This window comes from Leopardus geoffroyi, chromosome C3 (genome assembly GCF_018350155.1).
Source record: "Leopardus geoffroyi isolate Oge1 chromosome C3, O.geoffroyi_Oge1_pat1.0, whole genome shotgun sequence".
NCBI classification, from domain to species: Eukaryota; Metazoa; Chordata; class Mammalia; order Carnivora; family Felidae; genus Leopardus; species Leopardus geoffroyi.
In genome coordinates, this window is record NC_059338.1 from 3,418,475 (window position 1) to 3,430,650 (window position 12,176).

General features: G+C 47.8%; 2 protein-coding genes across 2 annotated transcripts in view; both read left to right on the plus strand.

Moving 5' to 3' along the window:
* Nucleotides 1–12,176, plus strand: part of LOC123585986 (T-cell surface glycoprotein CD1a-like) — a 96,657-nt gene that overhangs the window by 49,745 nt on the left and 34,736 nt on the right. The gene's annotated exons all lie outside the window — the stretch shown is intronic.
* On the plus strand, nucleotides 4,071–7,821 carry LOC123585989 (T-cell surface glycoprotein CD1a-like). Its single transcript, XM_045454788.1, has 6 exons — nucleotides 4,071–4,462; nucleotides 5,014–5,280; nucleotides 5,964–6,242; nucleotides 6,441–6,719; nucleotides 7,052–7,142; nucleotides 7,286–7,821. The coding sequence occupies exons 1-6, from the start codon at nucleotides 4,402–4,404 to the stop codon at nucleotides 7,362–7,364; spliced, it is 1,056 nt and encodes a 351-aa protein (XP_045310744.1). The 5' UTR covers nucleotides 4,071–4,401; the 3' UTR covers nucleotides 7,365–7,821.

The window sequence follows — 12,176 nt, forward strand, 5'->3', positions numbered from 1 at the left end:
TTGAAATAGAAAACCAAAGCGGGAGGCATCACAGTCCCAGACTTTAGCCTCTACCACAAAGCTGTAAGCATCAAGACATTATGGTATTGACACAAAAACAGACACATAGACCAATGGAATAGAATAGAGAACCAAGAATTGGACACACATATGTATGGCCAACTAGTCTTTGACAAAGCAGGAAGAGTATCCAATGGAAAAAAAGACAGTCTCTTTATCAAATGGTGCTGGGAGAACTGGACAGCAACATGCATAAGAATGAAACTGGACAACTTTCTTATACCATACACAAAACTAAACTCAAAATGGATGAAAGACCTAAATGTGAGACAGGAAAGAATCAGAACCCTAGAGGAGAAAGCTGGCAACAACCTCTTTGACCTCAGCTGCAGCAATCTCTTGCTCGACACATCTCCAAAGGCAAGGGAATTAAAAGCAAAGATGTTCTATTGGGACCTCATCAAGATAAAAAGTTTCTGCACTGCAAAGAAAACAATCAACAAAACCAATAGGCAACTAACAGAATGGGAAAAGATATTTGCAAATGACATATCTGATAAAGGGTTTGTATCCGAAATCTATAAAGAACTTGCCAAACTCAACACCCATAAAACAAATAATCCAGTGAAAAAATAGGCAGAAGGCATGAATAGACACTTTTCCAAAGAATACATCCAGATGGCCAACAAACACATGAAAAAATGCTCAACATCACTTACCATCAGGGAAATACAAATCAAAACTACATTGAGATACCACCTCACACAGAGTGGCTAAAATGAACAACTCGGGAAACTACAGATGCTGGCCAGGATGTGGAGAAATGGGAACCCTCTTGCAATGTTGGTGGGAATGCAAACTGGTGCAGCTGCTCTGGAAAACAGTGTGGAGGTTACTCAAAAAATTAAAACCTAGGATTACCCTGTGACCCAGCAATAGCACTACTAGGAATTTATCCAAGAGATACAGAAGTGCTGATGCATAGGGGCACATGTACTTCCATGTTTATAGCAGTGCTTTCAACAATAACCAAATTATGGAAAGAGCCTAAATGCTCATCAACTGATGAATGGATAAAGAAGATGTGGTTTATATATACAATGGGGTAATACTTGGCAATGAGAAAGAATGAACTCTGGCCATTTGCAGCAACATGGATGGAACTGGAGGGTATTATGGTAAGTGAAATAAGCCAGGCAGAGAAACTCAGCAATATTTTTCTAGATATGTCTCCTGAGGAAACAAAAGCAAAAACAAACTATTGGGGTTACACCAATATAAAAAAAAAACCTGCACAGATAAAAAATCTATTCACAAAACTAAAAGAAAATCTATTGAATGTGAGTAGATATTTGCTAGTGATATGTGTGATCTAGGGTTAGTATCCAAAATACATAAAGAACTTGTACAACTCAACACCCCAAAAAGCAAATAATCCAATTAAAAAATGGGCAGAAGAGGGGCGCCTGGGTGGCTGAGTCGGCTCATCCCACTTCAGCTCAGGTCACGATCTCGCGGTCCGTGAGTTCGAGCCCCGCGTTGGGCTCTGGGCTGATGGCCCAGAGCCTGGAGCCTGCTTCCGATTCTGTGTCTCCCTTTCTCTCTGCCCTTCCCCCGTTCATGCTCTGTCTCTCTCTGTCTCAAAAATAAATAAACGTTAAAAAATTTTTTAAAAAAATGGGCAGAAGAGGGGTGCCTGGGTGGCTCAGTCGGTTAAGCGTCCGACTTCAGCTCAGGTCACAATCTCACAGTCCGTGAGTTCAAGCCCCGCATCAGGCTCTGGGCTGATGGCTCAGAGCCTGGAGCCTGCTTCCAGTTCTGTGTCTCCCTCTCTCTGACCCTCCCCCGTTCATGCTGTCTCTCTCTGTCTCAAAAATAAATAAACGTTAAAAAAAAAATTTGAAAAAAAATGGGCAGAAGATATGAACAGATATTTCTCCAAAGAAGACATCCAGATAGCCAACAGACACATGAAGAGTTGGTCACTATCACTCATCATCAGGGAAATACAAATCAAAACCATAAGGAGATATCACCTCACATCTGTTGGAATGGCTAAAATTAAAAAAAAAAAAAAAAAACATAAGAAATAACAAGTGTTGGTGAGATTGTGGAGAAAAAGGAACCCTGGTACACTCTTGGTGGGAGTGCAAATTGATGGGACCACTATGGAAACAGTATAGAGGTTCTTCCAAAGCTAAAAACAGAATTAGCATATGATCGGCAATTCTACTACTGAAAATTTACTCAAAAATGTGAAAACACTATAATTAACAGATGCATCCAGCCTGAAGTTTACTGCAGCATTATTTATACTAGCCAAGATATGGAAGCAGCACAAGGGGCCATGGATAGATGAATAAAAGAAGATGTGGTGTATCTATATATGTACAAGGAAATATATATATACACAAGGAAGTATTACTAAGCCACAAAAAGGACAGAAATCTCACCATTTGCCACAACATGGATGGAGCTAGAGAATATGATGGTAAGTGAAATAAGGCAGAGAAAGACAAATATCCTATGATTTCACACATTGGTGGAATTTAAGAAACAAAACAAATGAAACAAGAAAAAAGGGACTAATGAAAAGACAGACTTTTTTAATGTTTATTTTATTTTTGAGAGAGACAAAGTGCAAGCAGGGGAGGGGAAGAGAGAGAGGAAGACACAGAATCTGAAGCAGGCTCTAAGCTCTGAGCTGTCAGCACAGAGCCTGACACAGGGCTCGAACTCAAGAACTGCCGAGATCATGACCTGAGCCCAAGTCGAAGACTTCTAACCAACTGAGCCACCCAGGCGCCCCTCAGACTTTTAACAATAGAGAACACACTGCTGGTTACCAGAAGGGAGGTGGGTGGGGGACAGGGGAAATGGGTGAAGAGGAGTAGGATTATCCTTATATTGATAAGCACTAAGTAATGCATAGAATTTTTCAATCGCTATATTGTACATCTGGAACTAATATAACACTGTACGTTCAATGGAATTTTGAAAAACGAACCAAAGGGAAAGAAAACACCAACTCAGCGCACCAAAATGTATAGTTCTCGGTTTATGTGTTTTTTCCTCCAGCGTAGACTAAAAGCTCCTGGAATAAAATGATTGCATTGTGAACACTGTATTTTCATGAGTGCAGCAAGGTTCTTGGATCCAGGCTGGTGCTAAGTGACGGGTGAGTGAATACATTTTTTAATTTTTTTATTTAAAATTAAAAAAAATTTATTATTTTGAGAGAGAGAAAGAGAGAGAGAGAGAGAGAGAGAGAGAGAGAGAGAGTGAGGGTGTGAGCAGGGGAGGGGCAGAGAGAGAGGGAGACACAGAATCTGAAGCAGGTGCCAGGCTCCGAGCTGTCAGCACAGACCTGGACACAGGGCTCGAGCTCACAGACCTTGAGATCATGACCTGAGCCAAAGTCGGACACTTAACTGACTGAGTCCCCCAGGCACCCCTGGCGAGTGAGTATATTAATGCAAGTCACACAGACAGGGAATTCTTCAGATGTTTCAATGTTCTACAGTCTCTGTGGTGGCAACTGGTTCCTCCCTCAGAATAATGGCGTATTGGGTGCTGACACTGTTACACAGGCAATCATGGGGGAATCTGGAAAAGCAAATAGAGCAAGAGTTAAAAAGGAAACCATGGGCACAAAATGGAGGCTTGGGCCAGGTCAACTCCCCAAACCTTGTTGAACAGCTAACCTAAGTGCAGTTCCAACCTTGCCCAGAAATGTAAGTCTTCCCCTGTCAGTGAGGAATCCTCTGGTCAGTGCCAATAAGGTCCTCTGTCACATGGACCCTCTCCCTCTCCATCCCACAAGGAGGGGAGGTCATCTGCATGATTAGACCCCTATCTTCCCAATTAAGGGAAGGTGACCTTCAAATCAATCTGCTTGATTTTGTATTTGAACACAGGCAGTGAGAAGTCAGATGTGAATGGGCTGGGGTGGGGGTGAGAAAGGGAAGGAAGTCCATAGGGAGTGACCCAAGGGCACGAGGGACAGGGTGACAGCAGGCTCCAGGGCTGGGTGCTGGGGAGCCATGGGTCTTCATGGGTTACTGTCTGGATGAGGAGAAAAGGCATGAGAGGTAGGGTCCCTTTTCCATGCCACGCAAGACTTGCTCCCCAGCACTTGAATTAGGGCCTCAGGGAACAGCATGGAGGCTGGTGACAGGGAGAAGCTGGAAGCTGAGAGAGGGTCAGACCCGGAGGGGAAGTGAGAGTCTGAGTAGGTGTCCAGGGTTGAGGGCGGAGCCCATCTGCATTGTCGGGGAGACTCAGGGCAGGCGTGTGTGTTGAGAAGGAAGTCAGAAGAGAGGGGCTGCGTGTGGGGAGGTTTGTGAGAACAGACGCCAAAGACCCACTTTCTGAGAGAAAGAAAGAACATCTGCACGTAAGATGCTGTTGTTGCAACTGGTGTTGCTCACGGTTCTTGTCCCAGGTGGTGACACTGACGACGGTGAGGACTCCCGGTGGGAGCGTGTGTGTGTGTGTGTGTGTGTGTGTGTGTGTGTGCGCGCATGTGTGTCATATGTGCACACGTGTGCAAGTCTCTGCGTCCTGTGCAAGTGTGTACACATGTCTGCATGTGTGTGTAAGTGTGTGCATATAGGTCCCTGTGTGTGAGTCTCTGTGTCCGCATGTGTGTATGTATGTCTGTTTGCATATTTACCTGTGTGTGTGCATACATGTATAAATCTGAGTGTGTGGGTGTGTCAGTGGGTTTGTGCACATACCTGTGTGTGCACTTGTGGTGTAGGTTCCCCGCCACACACCTGGGGAGTGAGGGATGTCAGCCTGGTTCCTTCCTGAGCGTCTCTGACCCCAGGTCCCTCTGCCCTTCTAAATGAAGGGTATGAAGCTCGGGCCTCCTGGGCAGCACATGTCTCCAGAGAGAACTATGGCTCCCTGTCCTCCAGATTTTGGTGGCCTCCCTGGCACCTCAGTTCTGCATTCTCTGTCCTTCCCAATGCCATTCTCTTCCTCAGTCTATCTGTTCCTGTGGCACAGATTTCCAGGAGCCAGTCTCCTTTCGAATCATCTTGACAACATCCCTTTGGAACCATTCCTGGACACAGAATCAGGGCTCAGTTTGGCTGGATGGGCTGCAGACTCATGGCTGGGACAGCAAGACGGGCGCTTTCAGTTTTCTGCGGCCCTGGTCCAGGAGCAACTTCAGCAATGAGGAGCTAATGGAACAAGAAAAGTCATTTTATACATTCTCCATCAGATTTCCTCTGATCTTTCAGGACCGTGTCAGTCAATGGCAGCTTGAATGTGAGTTCAGGTCCCTCAGGGCAGGTGGGATGGAGGTGGCCGGTGTGTGTGTCATCTTGAGTTCCTTCTTCCTCCAGGAAAGAGCCCCCTCTGGCTTCTGAACCTCATGTATTCCCATCATAAAATGGAATCAAACCGTGTGTTCAGGGGGCAGAAACTAGGACCTGATCTTGAAAAGCTGCATGTTCTCTGCTACTTCCCGTCGTCTCATTGACCTCAGGCTGTGCTCGAGTTTCTCCACTAGTTTCTCCTGTGATTACCCCATTCCCTGGCCTCTAGCCAGGCACATCCCTCTTCTTCACTGTGTGACAGATCCTTGAAATGTGCTTTTCTCCCCATTCAATCCCGTCAGCAAACTTTGTCTATGTGTTCCCTATACCCAGTGCTCTCCCTTCACCCTAGATGATTTTATCCCAGCTCTCCCACGGAGCTCTCCCCTGTTCTCTGCCCACATCCTTCCTGTTTCCCCTAAAACATTTGTTCCATCTCCAGTAACTTACCTCTACCTCTGTCTCCAGTGACCACCACTTCCCATCTGTCTGAACTTCCACTCAAACCAAACATTGTTCCATTCCCTCCAATACGCTCAACTTCTCCCTCTGATTCACCCATCGTTGGCTTCTACTCACGTCATTTCATCTCTTTCCCTCCCCCTTCTTGTAATCCAGAGCCTCCCTTTTCAGATCCCTTTCAGGTACAGGTGGCAGTAGGCTGTGGGCTACATGTTGGGGAACGGTCAGTAGGCTTCATGAAGATTGCATATGAAGGATCAGATCTCGTGAGCTTCCAGAACACGTCATGGTGGCCATCTCCAAAGGGAGGAAAGAGGGCTCAGCAGGTCTCCAAACTATTCAATCAGGAACATGTGGACAACTTACAGCTACAAGCATGTGTTAATGAGGTCTGCCCCCGTTTCCTCTTGGGTCTTCTTGAGGCAGGAAAGGAAGATCTTCAGCGACAAGGTCAGTCCTGCTTCCTCTTTCCAAGAATTCTCACTCTGCATTCAGAAATTTGCACCATTTCCTCAAATTCAGGGGAGAAGGAGGCAAGGGAGAGAGGTGATGATGGTGATAGGTTTCTAGAGGTGGAAAGATGTGTGTATCTAAAGCGAGGTGAAAATCTACCTTCTCAGTCTGAGAATTCCTGTCCTGTCTGTGCAGTGAGGCCAGAAGCTTGGCTGTCCACTGGCCCCAGTCCCAGTCCTGGTCGTCTGCTCCTTGTGTGCCATGTCTCTGGTTTCTACCCAAAGCCAGTATGGGTGACGTGGATGCGGGGTGAGGAGGAGCACCAGGGAACCCGGCGAGGTGACATCTTGCCCCATGCTGATGGGACATGGTATCTTCAGACGTCCTTGGACGTGGAAGCCAGAGAGGCAGCTGGCCTGTCTTGCCGAGTGAGACACAGCAGTCTAGGAGGCCAGGACATGGTCCTCTACTGGGGTGAGAAAGGGTAGGGGTCCAGCTGGGAAAAGGGGTGGGTGGTCCTCAAGCAGAGCAGGAGAGTGAGATGAAACATTTGGGATTCTAGGGACTCCAGACCATAAAGGACAGAAATGTAAGAACCCAAGAAATGGAGAGCTGAGGGTGAGGGTCCTATGGATGTGGGAGGAAGTAAAGGGTTGGGTGAAGTCCATCTCTGAACAGGGATGGGAAAAGAGAAAGAGGAAGGGTGGTTGGTGAGACAGAGGGTGATGGGAGCAAAAAGGACCAGGAAGGTGCAGGTCAACCCGAGGTGGATGGGAATTGACACCCTCTGTGCACCGAACCCACAGAGCAGCACCGCCCCGTGGGCTTGGTCTTCCTGGCGGTGATCGTGCCCCTGGTGCTTCTGGCAGGTCTTGCGTTCTGGCTCTGGAAGCGCTGGTAAGTCTGGAACCACCTTCCTGCTCTTTCCCAACTGTGTCCCCACCTTTCTGTCTGTCCTCAGCCCTCCTCCTCACCATGCCCTTTTTCCTGGAGTCCTCACCTCCACCTGCTGCAGAGCATTTCCAATCTGTTCCTCCCAGGAAATCACACTGGAGACCTCAGTGCACTGGCCTCCCTTTGGAGAGAGATCCCAGCAGCCCAGGACCAGGACGTCCCTGAACCCAGCTCAGATGATGGACTTGCAAGTCTCTGTGTGCAGCTTTTGTCCTTTCTTTCTGCTCAGTGATCAGTTGTCAAGACGAGTTAAGTGTAATTTAGCAGAATTTGTTGTTCTGACCTGATTCTGGGGCTTAAATATCAAAAGTATCTTAGAGTAAAATGAAGTCCCGGAACCTCCATGAGCCAGTGGCATCAGGCGTCACTTCCTGCAGTGAGCCGTCCCTTCTTCACAAGTCAAAGAAGTTTTTGCTTGGGGGGAATTAGCCCCACATTTTCCTGCACTTGCAAATCTATTCCTGACTCCCAGCCCTTGTTACCAACAGTTAGGGTCCTTTCCCTTCTAATTCTTAGGACTTTAGAGGTGAGGTCCATGTCTTTTTAATATTTGTATCCTTGGCAAGGAATCTGACCTGCAGGGCATATGTCCTCAATAAAATCTGCATTGAAGTTTTGTCAATATCATAGGTTTTTCTTTTCCTTTTGCCTCGTGACATGGTTGTAGTAGTTGAGACATTTGCACATGTGGACATTCACGGAAAATAACGTTGAGGATGGGAGAGGTGGCAAAGGTGAAATTATTGGGAAAGGGAGAGCAAATTATGGGACTTTCCCAAACTTCTCTCCTAAATTAGACTTGTTGACTGGTTCTCTAGGGTCCAGTCCACCTTGTCACCCTCACATGGCCACCATGCAGTGTTTGGTTGGTTGACTCCACCCTCAGGTGTAGCCCCGGGCTCCGATCACCTTGAGTCTCTCAAGAGAAAGTATCCCTGACAATGTGACAGGATGACGGATGGGCAGGTTACATCAAGTTCAGGCCAAGACAGAAGGTACTTGTCCTTGGTCAGAGTGATGGTTCAGGGCTAGACACCCGCCCCAGGTGGCTCAGGTCACAGGCATTATGACTCTTGTGGTCAATGGCAGGGAAAGAGATGGTGTCTCTTGTCCTGGATAATAAGGTTGGGATATGAAGCCTGAAACAACTACAGCCCATTTTTCAGCGTCAGGGAAGCAAGGCTGAGGATGACACCTTCATGGAAGAAGGGTGAGAAGTTGTGCACGTGAACTTTTCCAAGAGAGTGGATCCGAAGCGTTCTCATGGCAAGAATGAGGAGAAAAGAAAAGAAAGAGAAAGGAGAGCATCCAGATGGGAGCTGGTGGCTGTGTTGCCTGCTGTGCTTGTGGGCCTCGTGTCACCGTGGACACACACACCACACATCAAGCGTGTACTTCATTTTATGCTCTTTAGAGAGAACAGAGTTCATTGCTCAACAATGAAAAGTATTCAAATGTGGGAGGAATGCTACATAAAATATCGATTTTCATGGTTTGCTTGAATGCAAGCTTTCTTGACCAATTCTTCATTTTCTTAAAAAATGCTGCATGGCACACCGGAGGCTCTGCAGCTAAGCACGGAGGCATTCGTATCCAGCTCCCGACACGCCCCGTGTGCACTGGGCTCCCGAAGTTCTTCAGGCCGTCGTCTCTGAGAAGTTGTTGGAAGACGTTCATCAGGAGGACCTGTGTTCATGTTACATCGTAGTCTCTGCTGCTCCTGTTAGTGCCGGCGGGGGTCCACGTGGCCCATCGTGCCTCCCAGCTTTCCTCCCTGGCTGGTCAGGAAGCCGCATGCTGTACAATTTTCATTTAAAACGTTTTTAAATATTTTTTATTTATTTTTGAGAGAGAGACAGAGACAGAGAGAGACAGAGAGAGAGAGAGAGAGACAGAGTTTGAGTGGGGAGGACCAGAGAGGGAGATAGAATCTGAAATAGACTACAGGCTCTGAGCTGTCAGTACAGAGTCAGACACAAGGCTCAAACTCATGGACGGTGAGATCATGACCTGAAGTGAGATCAGGCACTTAACAAACTGAGCCTCCCAGGCCCCCCCCCCCATTTTCATTTGTGATCATACTGCATTGAAGCCAGAAAGAGCAGCCACAATGAAACCAAAACATCAGGAAACTGAAGGCAGAAACACAGTCCCCACAGAAGGGACTGGAGCCCCAACGACCCTGGGCTTCTCAGTTCCATCAGCTGATATATTCCCAGTATGTCTTCAGCTCCACAGGGTGGATTTCTGTCTTTTGTGACTGGACACTCCTCTCTGATGGATGTGGATGTGGTCCATGGGGAGGTTGGGCTAATGTCTCTTTTTCTTGCAATGTTTTTCCTCACTTCTCTCTTCTTCTCCCTGAGTTCTTGAAAATATTCCTTTTCTTGCCTGCTTGCCTTTTTCTTCATGTGTCCTCATCTGTCACACTCTTACCCTGTTTTGCTTGGTAATCCTGACATCTAGGTGAGGCCCCATCCTGGGTGTTCTCATGGGTTTCTAACAAACCACTGGTCAGGAATCCATTGCTGATTCTGCTGCTGAGTAAGTGACTGGTAAAAATTCACTCCACGGTTTTCCTACAGATGACAGACAAGCTGCACCAGCCTCCATGAAGCAGGAAATGTTGTGACAATGGCAGTTAAATCCTCAATGTGCAGGAATTTTCCATGGATTTCCTTTACACACAATATGTTCATTTTTTCCTTCCTACCCTCCTCCCTCCCTTCCTCCCTTCCTCCTTTCCTCCGTCCCTCCCTTCCTCTCTCCCTTTTTCCCTTCTTTCCTTCCTCCCTTCCTCTCTTCCTTCTTTCCTTCCTTCCTTCCTTCCTTCCTTCCTTCCTTCCTTCCTTCCATCCTTCCTTCTTTCCTTTCTTCCTTCTGTTATGCCCAGAATTCACGATCCCCAAAGACCACCAGGGAGCCGAGTCCGATGCATAAGCAAAGAGCCTTTATTCGAGCCAGCTCGAGCTCAATCCCCTACCTGCACCGATGCAGTGGTGAGATGCTGGAGAGAGCCAGTGAGTTTCAAAAGCACGAAGGTTTTATAGGGGTCTATGGGCAGTTGGTGAGGTAATGGTTGTGGCCTTAGGTGATTGGCTGGAGAAGGGTTGTGGCCTCAGCCAATTGGCTGGGGAAGGGCCGGAGTCCCGATATGCAGGTTGCTGGGTGTGTTTTGATCAGGAAATTTGAACAGGTGAGCGGGAGGTTACTCAAGGGAAGGGGGCCTGGTCTGAGGTTTCTGCGATTTTCCTGGAAAGGGAGCCATGTCAGGGACATAGTCACTCAAGGTGGAGGACACAGAACAAGATGGAGTTGGCCGGCATAGGTCCGTTCTTTCATTCCCCCTTATCATGTAGCTTGCCGACCCAATCATGGGGCTGCATTTCTATTTTGTCCTCTTCTGTTATTAGGGGCTCGCACTTAGCACAGAGGACCATTAGTTGGATGGACCCCACGCGGTCCCTGACAAACTGGACCAGTCTGTTGATTATACAGGATTCAAGGGTTGCTAGTATGAGCAGGATGGCGAGGGGTCTGGCAAGGGCCGAGATGAGGGTAGTTAACTAGGGAGACCAGTTGAACAAAGACTCGTATGAGGACTGAGATTGTTCTCTCTCTAACTTCCGTTTTTGCAGCCCTTCCCTTATGAGGGCCATAGATTCTTTTACGACTCCCCAAGTGATCAACATAGAAGCAACATTCTTCCCCTAGGGCTGCACATAGTCCTCCTTGCTGCAGGAATAATAAGTTTAATCCCCTTCTGTTTTGGAGTACTAGTTCTGATAAGGAAGTAAGGGATTCCTGTAAATGAGAAATTGACTTTTCAATTCTTTCTATGTCTAAGTCAATGGCTGCCCTTAGGGTTCCGTAGTTTTTGTTCTGGATGATGAGTGAGGATATTCCGGTCCCTGCCCCCACTAATCCCAATCCCAAGAGCACAGCCAGAGTTAAGGTTGTAATAGGCTTTCTTTTACTTCGGGGGTTAGCAGAGACTAACCTGTTAAGTATTTCTCCCCCCAAATGGTACACTAACTTGGGGATCAACTGCACGAGTAGGCAGAAGCTTTCTTTCGAGGAGTTAAGGACCTGGGAGTGGACACAGGGAGTAAGGCCGCTGGAACAGGCCCACCATGCATTTTCGGGGGGGGGGGGAGTAGATACACTGTCTCCCTGGGGACTGTTTGGGTTTCATTACAGAGATGTGACTGCTTGGGGGGTACGTGGCCTATACAAGTGCCTTGCCCTGTTACCACCTGGAGGGTTAGTCTTGCAGTAGCCTGCTGCCATCTGCAGTAGCTAGAGTTGGAGGCTGTTGTATAATTGCCTTTAATGGCAATACCTTCGTAATATGGGGGCCAGACATCTAGACAGAGCCAACAGGCCTTGGTCAGGTCGGGCCTAGAAGTGTTTAGTACCTGGTATGCCCTGACAACCGTGCTCCACAGGAGGTCTGCATCAGATAGTAAGTTGTGACCTGGGGCAGGAGATGCGGGTGACGCTCTAGTAGGGACAGGGGATGTGGAGGGCCGTGTGGCTGGGGCCTGGGTATTTCTGGGAGTGGCTGTCTTGGTGGGGGCAGGCTGGGGAACTAGTACTTGGTTGGGTCCTACCCTCGTGGTGGACTGCTGGGTAAGGGGAGTCGCTTGCATTCAGAGGGTAAATAATGCTCCCTTGTCTTTGGCTCCTGGCCTAACCCGGTCTTATATCCTGAGTCCCCATGTTTTTCCACTCTCCCATCTGTTGTTTTTTTACCTTGGCTTATAAAGGATATAACTATGGGATTACCGCGCCCCCAGACATATGGTGGTTGGGGGCCATTGGGCCGCTTTACCACGACGAGATCTCTGGTGCGTGGTGGGGTCCACCAGATGTGCCCCATCGAGACACATGACCAGGGGGCACAAAAATAGTCAGCCATGTCCCCGCATGTGCTCGAGCGAGAGTGGCCGGGCCAGACATAGAAATAAAGGTTCT

What these genes read in the sequence shown, in the direction of transcription:
- LOC123585989 (XM_045454788.1), top strand. Translation starts at nt 4,402, where the DNA reads ATGCTGTTGTTGCAACTGGTGTTGCTCACGGTTCTTGTCCCAGGTGGT. An exon ending in AGGTGGTGACACTGACGACG is followed by an intron (nt 4,463 to 5,013) that starts GTGAGGACTCCC and finishes CCTGTGGCACAG; the next exon opens with ATTTCCAGGAGCCAGTCTCC. An exon ending in TTCTGGCTCTGGAAGCGCTG is followed by an intron (nt 7,143 to 7,285) that starts GTAAGTCTGGAA and finishes TGTTCCTCCCAG; the next exon opens with GAAATCACACTGGAGACCTC.